General features: G+C 48.5%; 1 protein-coding gene across 3 annotated transcripts in view; it reads right to left on the bottom strand.

Annotated features, from left to right (window-relative positions):
- Positions 1-669: 669 nt before the first annotated feature.
- THAP4 (THAP domain containing 4) overlaps positions 670-17290 on the bottom strand; it is a 42001-nt gene continuing 25380 nt past the window's right edge. For all 3 annotated transcript variants that reach the window (XM_057550984.1, XM_057550982.1, XM_028167162.2), the window contains 4 exons: positions 15993-16152; positions 14518-14627; positions 13606-13709; positions 670-959 (listed from right to left, as the gene is read on the bottom strand). In XM_057550984.1, coding sequence (XP_057406967.1) covers positions 840-959; positions 13606-13709; positions 14518-14627; positions 15993-16152 — 494 coding nt within the window. In that variant the 3' untranslated portion in view covers positions 670-839. The remainder of the gene's footprint in view (positions 960-13605; positions 13710-14517; positions 14628-15992; positions 16153-17290) is intronic.

Here is a 17290-nt window from a genome sequence, read left to right on the forward strand (position 1 = left end):
GAGTGGCCCCCACTTAACACAACTGGAGAGAGCCCTAGCACAGAAACGAAGACCCAACATAGCCATAAATAAATAAATAAATAAATAAATAAATAAATAAATAAATAAATAAATAAATAAATAAATAAATAAATATTAAAAAAAAAAAAAATAGAAGTGACACTGTGTGGAATTCGCTTTAAGATGCTCCAGCCACAAAAAGGGGGCAAGAGCAGACGGAAGCACCGGTGTGGCCACACGCTGGCAGGAGCTGGAACGGGGTGAGGTCCAGGGGTCAGTGTATGTCTGGAAACTTCCATCGTAAACAAACAAATGAAGGTGATATTATATTGCCGAGAATAAATCAAATTTACAGAATGATGATAAATTCACTACTATCCTCTTGCCTTGGGAACACCCTTCGTCCATATGGAAATGGGGTCCTTATACTCTCAGCTCTTTAAAAATAAAGGAAAATTAACTGCAATCCTTTTTGTCCTACCTTTGTCTTCACCTTGTTACTGACTACTGTAGATTTATAAATATTTTCAGGTCTTGTCAAAATTGCACGAAGGAAAGGAGAGTCACCCCTTTTTAATTTTTTAGGGAAATGACTCTGAAAACAAATAGTCACCAGCAGATGAAAGAAACGTGGTCTACGCAAGTGATAATATTCAAAATGCTCAGCCATAAAAATAAAGGCCTTTTATTTGGTTTTTCTGTGCCATTACAGGAACACATGGCAACACCCTTGAACCCTTGGTGACCTGGGGCCACACCCACACCTGCTGCGGCGTCTGCTGAGAAGCCGAAGTGTCACCACACAGGCCGGCCCCGCCGGGACTCAGCGCTACCTGGGGTCATGGGGTCACCTTCTTGTAGGTGACGTGCAGATGCTGAGTCAGGGGCTGCGTAGTGGTTGCCATGGAGACCGTCTGTTCAAGTTTGCCTTCGGAATTCAGCCTGAATTTTCGGGTAATCTGAGCAGAACAAAACAAATACAAAACACCTTAATTTTACCTTCCAAAGATCCAACAACCGCTGAGGTGCCACCACAGGCCACACGCTCCCGCGGCAGCTGCAACGTCTCACCCCCGTGGTCAGGGGCTCGTGAGCCAGGCAGTGTCCCTGCCAGGGGGTGCCAGACACTCGGCCGGCAGCCGTGACGGGCGTCCTGAGCCCTGGCCCGCGCCCTCTCCCTGCCGCTCGGCTGTTCCCAAAAGACCGAGGTGAGCACGGGCGTCAGTCCCGCCGTCTGACTAGGGGCCGACTGTCCAGCGCGTCCCTCTCCACACGGCTTGAACTGATGTCAGATGTGTTCTCAGAAGACTCGGTACCAGCACTTTTGGAACCCCCGATTCATCAGGGCCAATTACGGCAGCTGTTTCTAACAGGAACACAGATCTGCAGCATCCGAGCCCCCGATGAGAAAACGGGTTTGCCTGGAACGTCCGTGGGCAGAGGGTGAAAGCCCGACGACTGTGGAAGCCGCCTCCCGGGGTGGCTACCTGGCGCCAGAACCGGCAGGGGTGGCGGCCCACGAGCGCCGGAACCCGTGCTGGCCAGGCCCCAGCGACCGTCGGGCAGAGAAGAGCGGAAAGCCAGATCCCAGAGCCTGTTACAAGCAGCCAGGCTGCAAGGCCAAGGCCTCAGGGGGAAGGGCGTGCAGGGGAGAGACCCAGCTCAGAGCAGCCGTCCCCTCTCAGAGGCTGGGGAGCCGGGTGGGTGCGCCCGACCCACGGGGCTGCGCGGCACGGGCCACCCCCTGGAACCGCTAGAAGGAGAGGCCGCGGAAAACCGCCCGGCTGTCGGTCAGGACCCCCTCAGGGCCGCACCCCAGGAGTAAGAGTTCCCCAGAAACAGACTGGGAAGTCCAGTTTCAAAGTAGTGCTGCCTCTGTGGACAGGATCTGCCCTTCCTGGACAAACCAGCAGAAGTGCAAGAACTGCCCTTTGGTGGGAGACAACATCAAACAAGGCCTCAAGTCACCCACGGTTTTCACGTGCGATGTCTAGAATTCAAGAAATTCAACAGAAGGAATGGAAACTAGAAGACAATGGAAGGACATCTTCAAAGCAGTGAAAATAACTGTCCCCCTGGCATTCTGGCTGCAGTGAAAATACCCTTCAAAAGTGAAGGCAGGGCTTCCCTGGTGGCGCAGTGGTTGAGAATCTGCCTGCTAATGCAGGGGACACGGGTTCGAGCCCTGGTCTGGGAAGATCCCACATGCCACGGAGCAGCTGGGCCCGTGAGCCACAACTACTGAGCCTGCGCGTCTGGAGCCTGTGCCCCGCAACGGGAGGGGCCGCAATAGTGAAAGGCCCGCGCACCGCGATGAAGAGCGGTCCCCACACCGCGATGAAGAGTGGCCCCCACTTGCCGCAACTAGAGAAAGCCCTCGCACAAACCAAAGACCCAACACAGCCAAAAATAAATAAATAAATAAATAAAGTAGCTATAAAATTAAAAAAAAAAAAAAAAAAAAAAAGCTACTCTTTAAAAAAAAAAAAAAAGTGAAGGCAAAATAAAGACATTTTTAGACAAAAAATCCACAGAGAATTCACCGCCAGCAGGACTCCCCCCTTCTTTACACAGAACACTAGAGGGAGTTCTTCAGGTTTTAAGGAAAAGGGTGGAAGCAGAGATGCAGGAACGAAGGAAGAGCAGCAGGAGGGGTGAACGCGTGGAAAACTGTGCGGAACCCGAGGCTGGAAGTGAGGGTGAGCTGTCATGTATCCAGCCTCGTGGGGTCTCGTGTGCATGCGTAGCTACAACACGGACGGCAGATGCAGAGGCGGGAGGAGGACACAGAGTCAGTGTCCTACGTCCCTGCTACTCGGTGGGCTCCAGGCACCAGCCCCACCTGGGCGGCTGCTGGAAATGCAGAGTCTCAGGCTCCGCCCCAGACCCGGTGCCTCAGAATTGCCACCCTGAGCCCGAGGGACCACCCCGCGTGGTGGTCCGAGCGGCCCTGTCCTAAGGTCCTTGCCACCGTCCACAGGTGTCAAAGGTCAACGCGCTGTCCTCGCCACGGTAACCGCTGAGGACGGGAGAGGGCTGCAGAGGGCAGGACGGGGGGACACAGCCCCAGACGAGGCGGACAAACAGAAAGCAGACGGGTGGCGGGCCAACATTCTCACACTGGGCTCGCTTCTTCAACTCCACAGCCTTTGTTCTGGAATTTAATTGAAAAACAAAGTCAAGGCTCTTAGCCTTGACACCACTGTGCAGAGGAAGCAGAAGTGCAGCGGAGAGAAACAAAGCCCGCGTTGCCCGCGCCACGGGCCACGCGCTCAGCTTCCGCAGGACAGCGGCTGCCTGGCCTCAGAGCCTGCGGCCCGCGGGGGGCCCGCTCCCCGGACGCCCCACCGCCGACGCGGGACACGGGCTCTCGCCCTCATGCCGGACGCCCGGCGCCACACGTGCCGGGGCAGCGCAGGCGGGGGCAAGGGAAATGCCTCCCCGGGGACCCGACGGCGGGCCCCCGCGCCCCGTGAGCCTTCCCACGTTACAGGGGAGACACTGCGTATCTCTCACGCGGAGCCCGCCCGACGGGCCGAGGCTGCGGTCACCCCCGAAAAGCCGCACCTGAGGACGGACGACCTGGCTTCCGGTGCGGCCCTGCACCCCCGTGCCGCCTCCGCGCCGCCGCGCCGGCTGCTGGCCACGCCGCGAGGACGCAGCCCATTTCACCGCGCGCTGAACCGAGGGCCGCCTCTCCCTCGGCCTTCGGCTCTGCTTCTTCGTGCCGAAGTCCGTGAACATCCGGTAACAGCCACCGGGCGGCAAGACGCAGGGCAGCAGAAGGCGGGAGACGGTCACGGGGGAGACCCCACGGCGGAGACGCTGGTCCCCCACGACCTCCGCAGGTCCCAGCGAGAGGCTGTGTGAGGGCTGCCCGGCCGCCGCAGCACACGCGCGGGGCTGTGTCCAGCGTGGTATCCTCAGCGACGACACGGCTCCTGCAGCGTGCCCCCGTGCCCGGGAACCAGCGTTAGGTTCCTCTGGGCTTGGCGGCCTCTTGGATGAAATTTCTTGTGCTATTTTCCTCTTCAAATGAAAGTTATTTGGAAGAACTTAAAGTTGAGGCAGGTCGTAGATGGCATCGCTCAGGCTCAGAACCAGACCTCTCGCGGCGCCCATGGCCTCTGGTGGCAGTGATCCCGAGGTCACGCCATGTCTACCCTCAGGATGAGAATCCACCTGAGCTGCAGACTGACCCTCGTTTAAACAGGTTTAAACAAGGTGGGGCTGGAAGCAACTGTTTGCCTTTAAACCGTCAAAGCGGAGCCTGTCGGGGCCACTGGGTAAGCGGAAGCTGCGGGGGCCGCATTCTGGAGAGAAGCCCGCACAGCTGGGGCCCAACTCCCATGGCAAAGGCAGGTTAGGAGGCCAAGGAGCCTCTGAACACAGGGACAGAGGCCATCTTGACAACAACACGAGTTCTTACTTTAGCCAAGTGTGCTCACTTTTCCTCGACTGCACAGACCAAAGAGAAATATTACTGCAGAGAGAAGCTTGATGTGAGAACTTCTTGATGTTCTAATGATTTCTCAAACTGTTTTTTTTTTCTTGTTCCTGTTATGTCTTTTCCAGTAGGGAAAAGGTGGAGAAGGAAAGGCCAGGAGAGAGTAAGATGGATTTGACTTTGTTTTAGGTCCTAAAATAAAAAAACCGAGAAGCCACCCCTTACAACACTTGAGGCATCAAGGAGGGGGCTGAGTCACGAAGAAAGGGGCTGAGTTTGATAAACAAGGACATCAGGACACTGCTGGAGAATTAGACAGTGCAGGCCTCGCGTTTCTCTCACCGACTTGCAAGGGGGAGGGGATGTATGTACATGTACCGCTGACTCACTTCACTGCACAGCAGAAGCTAACACAACACGGTACAGCAACTCTACTCCAACTAAAAAAAACAAGAATTAGAACAGATGCAGGCTGCTTGCTGCCAATACCGGCTCCTTTCCCCTCCTTTGCCCCCTGCTTTATTGAGATATAACTGACATGTAACACAGTATAGGTTTAAGTTGAAACATGACGATTTGATACATGTGTATATGGCGAAATGTTTACCGCAATAAGGTCAGTTAATACATCCATCACCTCACAGTTATGTCTTTTTCCGCTTAGCAAATTTCACTAGTACAGCAGGGCCCTGTCCGCTCTGGTGCCGCGCTGTCCATCTTACACCTGGACGCTCACACCCACTGAGCAACGCCTGCTCACTTCCCCCACCTGAGCCCCCGTAACCAGCACTCTACTCTGTTTCTGTGAGTTTTCTTTCTTTTTTTAAAAATTTTACATATATTGGGATGGCCAAAAAGTGCCTTCGGTGTTTAAGTAAAAATAAAAGACACAATTTTCATTTTTACCGAGAACTTTATTGAACGACGTTTTCACCCTTTCGTTCCACTACCTTCTGCCATTTTTCAGGCACCTTCATAATCTCATCTTCCCAAAACTTTTTACCTTTTTGAGCAAAGAACTGTTCCAGGTGCCTTTTACAGTCTTCAAGGGAATTGAAATTTTTTCCATTAAGAGAATTTTGTGAAGACCTAAATAAATGGAAATCCGAAGGTACAATGTCTGGTGAATATGATGGATGAATCAGAACTTCCCAGCCAAGCTGTAACAGTTTTTGCCTGGTCATCAAAGAAACATGCCGTCTTGCATAATCCTGATGGAAGATTATGCGTTTTCTGTTGACTAATTCTGGACACTTTTTGTTGAGTGCTGCTTTCAGTTGGTCTAATTGGCAGTAGTACTTGTTGGAATGAATCGTCTGGTTTTCCAGAAGGAGCTCATAATACAGGACTCCCTTCCAGTACCACCATATACACAACATCACCTTCAGACCGGACTTTGGTGTGGTTGGTGGTCGTTTATTTCCCTTGCCCCACGATCTCTTCCCTTCCACATTATTGTACAGTATCCACTTTTCATCACCTGTCACAATTTGTTTTAAAAACGGAACACTTTCATTACATTTAAGTAGAGAATCGCACGTGGAAACACGGTCAAGAAGGTTTTTTTTTGCTTAACTTACGTGGAACCCAAACATCAAAGTGATTAACATAACCAAGCTGGTGCAAATGATTTTCAATGCTTGATTTGGATATCTCGAGTATGTCGGCTATCTCCCGCGTGGTATAACGTTGACTGTTCTCAGTTAATGTCTCGATTTGATCACTGTCTACTTCAACTGGTCTACCTGACCGTGGAGCAGCGTCCAGTGAGAAATCTCCAGCATGAAACTTTGCAAACCACGTTTGACACGTTTGATCAGTCACAGCACCTTCTCCACATATGGCACAAATCCTTTTTTTGCATTTCGGTTGCATTTTTACCTTTCTTTAAATAATAAAGCGTAATATGCTCAAAATGTTGCTTTTTTCTTCCATCTTCGATATTAAAATGGCTATACAAAAATTCACCAATTTTGATAAGTATTTACTTATTTATTTATTTGGCTGCGTTGGGTCTTTGTTGCTGCGCTTGGGCTTTCCTCTAGTTGTGGCGAGCGGGGGCTACTCTTCGTTGCGGTGTGCGGGCTTCTCATTGTGGTGGCTTCTCTTGTTGCGGAGCACGGGCTCTAGGCACGCAGGCTTCAGTAGTTGTGGTACGCAGGCTCAGTAGTTGTGGCTCGCGGGCTCTAGAGGGCAGGCTCAGTAGTTGTGGTGCACAGGCTTAGTTGCTCCACAGTATGTGGGATCTTCCCAGGTCAGGGCTCGAACCCATGTACCCTGCATTGGCAGGTGGATTCTTAACCACTGTGCCACCAGGGAAGTCCCAATAAGTCTTTTTATAAATGCACGCTGGTATGACAGCTGTCACGCACAATCTAACAAAATTGTTTTGAATGAAGTTAAAGACAACTAAGTGCTAGTAGAGCCCTCTTAAGGAAAAATATGAACGAACATTTTGGCCAACCCAATACATAACATTCCAGAAAGAAATTAAAGAAGACATAAATAAATGGAAACACATCCCATGTTCATGGATTGGAAGACTTAATATCATTAAGAAACAAATACTACCCAAAGAGACCTACAGAATTAACAAAATTCAAATCAAAATGCCAATGATACGTTTTGTAGAAATAGAAAAATCCATCCTAAAATTCATATGGAATCTCAAGGGACTCTCAACAGATTTCAAAACTTACTACAGAATGACAGTGACCAAAACAGCGTGACACTGGCATAAAAACAGACATATAGACCAATGGAACAGTTTTGAGAGCCCAGAAATAAATCCTTGCATATGTTATCAAATGATTTTCAACCAGGTTGCCAAGACCATTCAATGAGGAAAGGACAGCCTTTTCAATAAATGGTGCTGGGAAAACTGGATATCCCCTCGCAAAAGAATGAAACCGTACCCTTACCTAACATTAATACAAAAAACGAATGAACAAAAAAAACCCTCAAAACGAATCACAGCCTTGAAGGTAAGAGCTAAAACTATAAAAACTCTTAGAAGAAAACATAGGGCAAGTGTAATGACATTGGATTTGGCAATGCTTTCCTGGATACCAATATATAGCCAATGAAGAAAAAGCAGACAAACTGTAATTCATGAAAATTAAAAACTTTTGTGCATCAAAAGATACTATTTACAGAGAAAAAATACAACCCACAAAATAAGAGAAATATTTGCCGATCATATATCTGATAAGGGATTCATAAACAGAATAACAGAGAACTCCTAAAATTCAACAACAGCAAAAAAACCCACAAACAACCCAATTCAAAAATGGGCAAAGGATTTGAGTAGACATTTTTACAAAAACGATATACAAATGGCCAAGAAGCACATGAAAAGTTGCTCAATATCGCTATAATTTAGGGAAATGCAAATCAAAACTACAATGAGATACCACCTCACACCCATTAGGATGAGTGATATCAAAAAACCAGAAAACAACAAATGATGAGAATGCAGATAAATTGGAACCCCTGTGCACTGTTGATGGGAATGTAAAATGGTGCAGGTAAAGTGATTGTGCACTGTTGATGGGAATGTAAAACGGTGCAGGTAAAGTGGTGGGTCCTCAAAAAATTAAAAATAAAATTAACCACGTGACCCAGCAATTCCTCTTCTGGGGATACACCCCAAAGAACTGAAAGCAGGTCTTGAAGAGATATCTGTACACCCATGTTCACAGCAGCTTCATTCACAATAGCTAAAAGGTGGAAGCAACTCAGTTATCCATTGATGGATGAATGGAAAAGCAAATGTGGTCCATCCATACACTGGAATACTACTGAGCCTTAAAAAGGAGGGAAATTCTGACCCAGGCTACAACATGGATGAACCTTGAGGACATTGTGCTCAGTGAAATAAGCCAGATGCAAAAAGAAAAATAACTGTATGATTCCACTGATGTGAGGTACCTAAGAGGTCAAAATCAGAGAGATGGAAAGTAGAGAAGTGGCTGCCAGGGGGTCAGGGGAGGAGAGGACAGGGAGCTACTGTTTAGTGGGCCCGAGTTTCAGTTTTGCAAGGTGAATGTGTTCTGGAGATGATTAACAATGTGAATATATTTAAGTGTACCCTTAAAAATGGTTAAGATAATTAAGTTTTATGTATCTATTTTCCCACAATAAAAAATACTGAAGAAGAAAAAAAAGTTGGGGGTGAAATAAACTCAAAAGAAATATTGCCAGACCTATACTACAAGAAATGCCACTAATGCAGGTTTAGAATGAAGGGAAATGATACCACAGGAAACTACAGAAGGAGAAAAGAGCAACACAAAGAGAAACTAAGTGGGTAACTATAAGAGATTACTCCCCTGCCCCCCTCACTGTAATTTCTTTGAAAGTCAACCGATTATTTAAAGCAAAAATCCTAGTGTGAAGGTTTATAATGTATGTGGATACTTTTTATACGTAAAAGGTACGATGACAACAGCACAAAAGGAGGATAAATGTAACTCTACACAGTTGTAAGATTAACACACACGTGAAGTGGGAAATGTAACAGTGTATCACTGATTATAAACAGACTTTGATAAATTTAGCATGCATATTGTTAGCCTTAAGTTAACTATTAAAAAAAAAGATACAGTTAAGCTAATAGAAGAAATAAAACAGAATGCTAAAAATACTTAGTTAACCCAAGAAAACATACTGAAGGAACAAAAGAGGAACAAAGCCAAGAAAGAAGCAGACAAATCAAGATGGTGGATGTACAACCACCCATACAAATACTTACGTTAAACATAAATGAACTAAATACTCCAATTAAAATACGGAATTTTCTGACTAGAGAAAAAAAGCAAGACTCTATAAGAAATGTACTGTAAGTATAAAGACACAATTTGAATGTGAAAAGGGTAGGAAAAAAGATATACTGTATAAATGATAAGCATAAGAAAGCAGGTGCGGTTACATTAGTATCAGACAAAGCAGACTTCCAGGTATAGTATTACAAGCTATAAAGAACATTTCATAAATATAATACATATATCATCTGTATGCATCTAAATTACAGAGCTTCAAAGTTATGAAGCAAAGATGGAACCAAAGAAAGGAACTGAAATATCTTCAGTCATAACTGGAGATTTTAATACCTCTCAGTAATTAGATACAACCAAGAACCCCCCACCCCCAAATCCTCTAGTATATAGAAAATCTGATGACATTATCAATCAGCTTGACCTAACTGGCATTTTCAGTCCACTACAGCCAACAATTGTCAAATACTTATTCACTCTGAGTGCATATGAAATATTCACCAAGTTAGATCATATACGGGGCATAGAATAACTTTCAAACAGACCACGTTCTCTGGGTTTTACAGAACTGAATTAGAAATCATAGCAAGAAAATCCTCCAATAGTTGGAAAATAAGTAACATTCTTCTAAATAATCCTGTTCAAGGAAACAAAATCATTGGAGAAATAAAATATTTTGAGCAAGGATAAAAATAATAAAAATGGGTTAAGGACTTCCCTGGTGGTGCAGTGGTTAAGAATCGCCTGCCAATGCAGGGGACACGGGTTCGATCCCTGGTCCAGGAAGATCCCACATGCCACAGAGCAACTAAGCCCATGTGCCACAACTACTGAGCCTGCGCTCTGGAGTCTGAGAGCCACAACTACTGAGCCCTTGCGCCACAACTACTGAAGCCCATGCGCCTAGAGCCCGTGCTCCGCAACAAGAGAAGCCACCACAATGAGAAGCCCACGCACCGCAGCAAAGAGTAGTGCCTGCTCGCCACAACTAGAGAAAGCCTGCGCGCAGCAACAAAGACCCAATATAGCCAAAAATAAATAAAGAAAGAAAGAAATTTATTTTTAAAAAGGGTTAAATATCAATGATCCAAATTTTTCCTTTAAGAAGCCCCCCCCCACAAACCAACCAAACAAACAAACAAAAAACAAAACAAAGAGGAAGAAATTAAACCTGGAATGATTAGAATAAAATAAATAATATGACACAAAAATTTTCCAATTTACATATTTCAGTAATACATAAATCCGGTAATATAAAAAATGACAGATCATCACAATCAAAAGGGGTTTATCTGAAGAATGCATGGTTGGCTCAACATCAGAAAACCTATTACTGTAATTCATCATGAGCACCTGTCAGAATTTAATACCCATTTATGATTTTTTAAAACTAGCCATACAACCATATATAATAAACAACAAGGATTTACTGTATAGCACAGGGACCTATATTCAATATATTACAATAAACTATAACTGAAAAGAATAAAAAAAAGAATATACACATATATATGCATAACCGAACCACTTTGCTGTACACCAGAAACTAACACAATATTGTAAATCAATTATACTTCAATAAAAAAAAAACTAGCAAGCTAAAAATATAAGGAAATATAATTTTGAAAGAATATCCATAAAAAACCTACAGCTAACATCACACCCAGTGGTGAAAGACTGAACACCTGCTCCTAAGACAGAGAACAAGGTACCAACGTCTATTCCCACTACCTGTACTGAATACTATACTGGTGGTCCTATCCAGTGCAGTTAATGCGGGAAAAGAAATAAAAGGCATCAGAATGGAAACGGTACTGTCTATAATAGCAAATGATATGATTGTCTATGCAGAAAATCCTAAGGAATCTGTTAAAAAACTACTAAAATAAATAAGTGAATTTAAGAAGGTTATATAAGATCAATCTACAAATATCAATTTTATTTCCATATACTACAAACAAATAATTGGAAAAATTTTAAAAATCACTTATAATAGCATCTAAAACCATGAAATGAGGAAAAATTTAACAAAATATGTGTACGGCTTGTACACTGAAAACTGCAAAACAATTTAGGGTGGAAAAAACCTAAATAAATGTAGACATTTACCTGATACTGATCACAAGACTAAGTTTGCTGAAGATGGCAGTTCCCCACGTTCGTCTAGAAACTCAAGCAATCCCAGTAAAATTTTCTCTAGAAATTCACAAGCTGATTCTGAGATTCATATGGAAATGAGAAAGATCCTGGATAGCCAATTTTGGAAAAAGAAAAAGAAAAAAATTGGGTAACTTATATTACCCGATTTCAAGGATTTTAATACAAGGCTATCAATCAAGACAGCGTGGTACTGCTGTAAAGACAGCTTAAAGATCAATGGGATAGAACAGAGTCCAGGAAAAGATCCACATAAATAGAATGAGTTGATTTTCAATAAAGCCACCTACATACTTCAACAAATTAAGGATAATTTTCTTTTTAAAAAATGGTGCTGGGCAACTTCACTGGTGGCACAGTGGTTAAGAATCCGCCTGCCAATGCAGGGGACACGGATTCGGTCCCTGGTCCAGGAAGATCACGTGCCGTGAAGCAACTAAGCCCGTGTGCCACAATTACTGAGCCTGTGCTCTAGAGCCCACGAACCACAACTACTGAGCCCGCGTACCACAACTACTGAAGCCTGCACACCTAGAGCCCCTGCTGCAAAACAAGAGAAGCCACCACAAGGAGAAGTCTGCGTACTGCAACGAAGAGTAGCCCCCGCTTGCCACAACTAGAGAAAGCCCACGAGCAGCAACAAAGACCCAACGCAGCCAAAAATAAATAAAATTGAAAAAAATAAAATAAAATAAAAATAAAGAAAATAGTGCTGGCACAACTGGATATCTATCTAGGAAAAAATGAAAGCCTCTTGACCCCTACTTCACACCATACAAAAATATAAATTCCCAAATAATAAACCTTAAAGTAAAAGGAGACACTGTAAAAATTCTTGAAGAAAATGCAGGTGAAAATGTGTGTTAGGCAAAAAATGTTAAGACAGGGCACAAAAAGCACAAACTGTAGGAGAAAAAACTGATAACAGAACTTCATCAAAAGTAAAACATTTTGTTAAAGCAATGAAATGGTAAGTTTTAAGTTGAGAGCACAGTCTTATCAACACGACTACCTGATAAAGGACTTGTGTCCAGAATACGTAACAAACTCTTACAGCTCAAAGATAAGGCAAACAAGCTGCTGGAGAAAAAGGACAAAGGATTTGAACGCTCCCGTCATGAAACAAACAATACAACGGCACATAAGCACGTTGAAAGGCTGAGCCACATCACTCGTCACTGGGAAAAGGTAATTAACACCTCACTGCAACGCCACTCGGTACCCACCAGGACGCCACTCGGTACCCACCAGGACGCCACTCGGTACCCACCAGGACGGCCTAAGTTCAAGGCCCAGCCCAGGACAGGGTGTGCGCTGTTGCAGGGCAGGGCTACAGAGTGGCAACAAGAACCACAAAGCACTTAAGACTTCACCATGGAGTGTCCAAGGCCTCTGTGGTTGACGCCATAAAGAAACCAACTTTGGTATCTACTGAAATACACCGAACAAGATCCGAAATCCCTGCAGCGTACCCCCGTGCTGCCGTGCGCGGCTACCTGTGGGGTCTCTGGCGCCCATCACGTGAAAACAAAAGTAAGAGAGACTAACGGTCTACGCGTAAAAAAGGAAAGCTGTGACAGCACAAGAAAATGGAAGAATAATTTTATCCTTTTGGAGCAGAAGACATCTTCCTGAGCAAGAGCCCAAATTCAGACGGCATTTAGGAAAAGACCCCGAGAGGCAACTAGAGAAAGATGTACAGCCTGTGGGTAGAAGACATCGTCAATCAGGCTAACCTAAGTCACCGGATGGGGGTGTTGTCACAGATACAGCAGACGACAGATTGATATCCACAGAACATAAAAAATCTCCCAGAAATCAACAAGAAAATGACACCTCGCAGAAAAACAGGCAATGACTCTGAACATCAAGTATCGGAACAAGAAATATAAACAACCAGTGAGCACGAAGAATGCCCCCTCACTCATAAGTTAAATTTAAAACACCAATGAGATACCACCTTTTATTTATCAGATTAAAAAAATCAGAAATCCTGAAAACACACCGCACTGGTCAAGGAGTAGGGAACAAGGTCCCCCCCCATGCAATGCTGGTGGGGACATAATTGTTCAACAAACCTGAGGACAGCCAGCCGCGCACGAGCAGGGATAGATAATCACATCACGGCCTGTGTGAGCGCGAGAAAGAACCAGGTGACAGGAGACAGCCAGGCCTCCAGGATGGAGTGCAAAGGCAGGGGTGCCGCGCGGTCCCACCCGGGCTCACCTGCTCCACGTGGGGCTCCTTGGCGAAGGAGATCCTGGCAATGGAGTGGGACGCGATGCACAGCTCCTGCCCGTTCACCTCGCCCTCCTCCACCTCCACGATGCCTGCAAGGGACACCGTCAGTCCACGCAGCCTGCCCGGGGCTCCCGGCTGCCCTGCGCTGACCACCCTCTTTTGCAATCAAGGGCTCAACCAATCTGAACGTCACGGCCATCGAGGCAATAACTGCCCAGTCACCTGCGATGACCCCCCCCCAGGTATCAAGAGGGAAAAGACACAACTCCTGCAGCCAGGGCAGGTGATCTCTGGGGGTCGCCCTGACCCTGGCCCTCCCACTCCCCCCAGCGATCTGACAGGAGGGACACGAGGCCAGGGGAACGGACGCCCTTCTGGCTGCCCACCGATTTCCAGGCTGCCAACACCCTGGGCAGCTCGGCTGGCCCTGACTGTCCACCTGCTTCCTGGAAGGGAGCGCTCACTTGAGCCAGTGAGCAAGGTTAAGGGTCACGTAGGTGGGTGTTGAGTAATTTCGAATTCATGAACCTGGTTAACTATTTTAGGATGAATTCCCCCTGGGGGCAAAGCAAACTTCCAGACATAACTTTTGCTCCCTGGTCTAGGTACCCCCAGAGCCCCACCTGCATGGGAAGCTGAGCGACAGCACAGATGTGAGCGCAGAGGGCCGGAGATGAAGCCGGCCTGTTCCCACAGAGCCACTCCCGCAGCCCCCCGCCTGCCGGCCCCCCACTCTCCAGCTCCCCCTGAGCCGTCCAAAGGCCCGACACTGTCCACCCTGAAAGGCACCCACGGGGCCACGTCTGCGGTCACATAGAAATCGGGGGGCAGATGCCACCCCACCCGCTGGCAGCACGCAGGGCACGTGGGTGGAAGGCAGGCCGGCAAGGGGAGTACCTGTGTTCTGGGCGCTGACGAAGGCCACCTTGTTGGTGTCGGGCTCCAGGCGGATGAAGCCACACTCCCTGTGCATGGGCTTGTGGGTGTCCGGGTGGAAGGCGTTGAACCTGGACGGGTAATGCGACAGGTGAAGCCCAGGTACCCGGTGCCCACCAGAGCACATGCCAGACTGTGGCCCGCCCCCTCCTCACTTGGCAAGCGTCCCACCCACTGAACGAGAAGCACTGCGTGGAAACAGACACGTGTAAAGGGCGCCGTGCGGAGACACGGGATACGACAGGTGCGGGCACCCCCGCTCCCCCGTCTCTCCTCCCTCCCCATCCTCCCACCAAGGCCTTTTCAGCCCCAGCACCGCACACACTTCTCGGCCTAAGCCCTCCACCCACACAGTGAAGTCCCTGCTAATGCCAGGCCTTCCCTCTTCTGAGCTATTATCTTGCTTAGGAGCCCAGTTAATTCATAGGGTAGGAGAACAGAGCAGGCGATGAGTCAGCGTCTTATCACCCGGCCACCGCTACAAGTTCACGGTGGTGGTAAGAGCTGCCCCTCGACCCGAGAGCACCGACTCACAACTTCAACACCAACGCTTACAGTCTCACCAGCACGACGTGGGGCAATCTACGGACGCTGCGGATGAGCTTCTGACGGGCTGGTGGTGTGGCCACGGCTTACACGCCCTCTTGCGACCACAACCCCCACTGAGAAATACTTCTACTACATACACGTAGACCACGACATTGACCAAAATACGTTTCATTTTTCTTTAATGTTAGTCACAAAACTGAGTGACCAGCATTAAAAGAAAATTAATTAATGCTAGTCATAAATGTCTCTAACGGGTTACAGCTCATAGTTTAAAAAGACTGCTTTCTATTAGGGGTTATTCTGCATTATCCAGAATTTCCACCTTTTGTTTATGTGCAGGATATTCTTTCCCTTCACCCATTCAGTCAAGAATAATGCAAAAAGGTATGAGACAATGTATCCTCCGCCACCTCCCCACCACCCCACGCCCCGGGGTGCCCCCACCTAGCCGCCCTGCCCTGCGACCCGCTTCCTCAGGAGTGGCAGGGAAAAGCTTTGCTGCACGCTACGAATCTGAGAGCCGCGATACACCAGCTTCTCTGAGCCCTCGGCTGGCTCAGGGGTAGGACTAAACGAAAGCCGGGCCCCCTATTTTCAGTAATCTTGGGGTGACTGATTTCCACACAGGAATACCGCAGGAGAAGAAGGATTTAATTGAGCACACGTACTTATCTCCACGTTTGGATTACCGAGCCTGAGATTCTGTGGTCACCTTCACGTTGTCTAAGACACAAGAAGGTACCATTTCCATCCAGTGTGTGTCTCAGGTGCCAGTGCAGGGCAGGAAGAGGGCACCTTTCGGAAACAGACCACCAGGTGCCCTCTGTACCTTCCCACCTGGCGTTCACCTGTCTCATCTCAGAGAGCAGCGCGGCGGGCAGACTCACGAGAAGTTCAGCATGGGCTGGCCCACGTGCGAGATGTGCACCTCCTCCAGGTAGTGGAAGGGCTGCAGGGTCGGGAAGGTCCCGGCTCCCGGCGGGTCTGACAGCCAGGTGCCCAGCATCCAGGACAGCGGCTCCACCACGGGGTTCATTTTGGGGGGCTCTGAGGACGGAAGGAAGAGGGCGTCAGCGGCTGCCGCCAGCGGTCCCCGGGGAGCTTTGTGCGGATACTCACACTCCGTACTGGGGCAGGCCCCAGTCACTGCAGCTCACCCTGCGGGGCCCTGAACACGCCACCAGCCACCTGTCAAGAGGGGGAGAAAAAGGCCAAGCAATTAGCAAACGTCATCTTGCCAGAGGCAGCTTTGGAGCCCTGCAGCAGCCCGACACAGAGAAGAGAAGGAGAGGGCCTGGAGGGCAAGGAGAGCCCAGAGGCCCCGGGGCCTCCGAGGAGGGCTGGGAAAGCGGCGACGCCAGGCCCCACGCCGGGTGAGCGTGCCCTGGCACGGCGGCCTGGCGATGGAGGTGAAGGGCAGAAGGAAGATGCGGGGAGCGGAGCGGGGGGCTTCGGGGCCAGCAAGACGTGAGAGCGCACGGTGTGGGCGAGACGCGACTGTGGACTCAGCTTCCCGGGGGAAGCCGAGGGTCTGCCCCAGCGGCTCCCGGTGGGCCTCCTTTAGACCATTACCCAGACGGAAAGGACCCTCAGAAGGACCCACCGTCACTGAAGAGTGAAGGACGACAGCAAAGCCTTGAATGGGGAGGAGCCAGGTGGCAAGACCCCAGCGACAGGACCGCGGGCGAGGGTCAGGTGGCCGCTCCCACTGCCAGGGGCTCCCAGGCAGCAAGCCCAGCCCCACGCCCCAGTCCTACCGGCCAGCAGTCAGGGGATGGAGGCTGGCTAAGGACCACGTGCTGCTGAGCGGCTTTTCAGAAACGGGCTCACGCGATTCTCACGCCCGCTGTGTATGGTGGACTCTCCCTGAGACCACGGGAAGGCGGAGCTGGCGCCCGCACCTGGCCCACCAGGGGCACAGGGACAGGTGGTCTGAGTCCCAGATGCAGCCAAAGTGCTCCTCCCGGTACGCCTGCTTCCCACACCCTGTCACGCCTCAAACCCAAGTGCTTTCAGGCAAACAGTGCAAGCAATACTAAGCAAAAGCAGAAGAGGAGAGAGGCCGGTGTCAGCTGAGCCGCGTGGGAGGCTACACTACTTTTTTTTCTTGGCCGCACCATGGGGCTTGCGGGATCTTAGTTTCCCTACCAGGAGTCGAACCCGGGGCCCCGGCAGTGGAAGTGCG

This window comes from Balaenoptera acutorostrata, chromosome 8, assembly GCF_949987535.1.
Source record: "Balaenoptera acutorostrata chromosome 8, mBalAcu1.1, whole genome shotgun sequence".
Classification (NCBI taxonomy): domain Eukaryota; kingdom Metazoa; phylum Chordata; class Mammalia; order Artiodactyla; family Balaenopteridae; genus Balaenoptera; species Balaenoptera acutorostrata.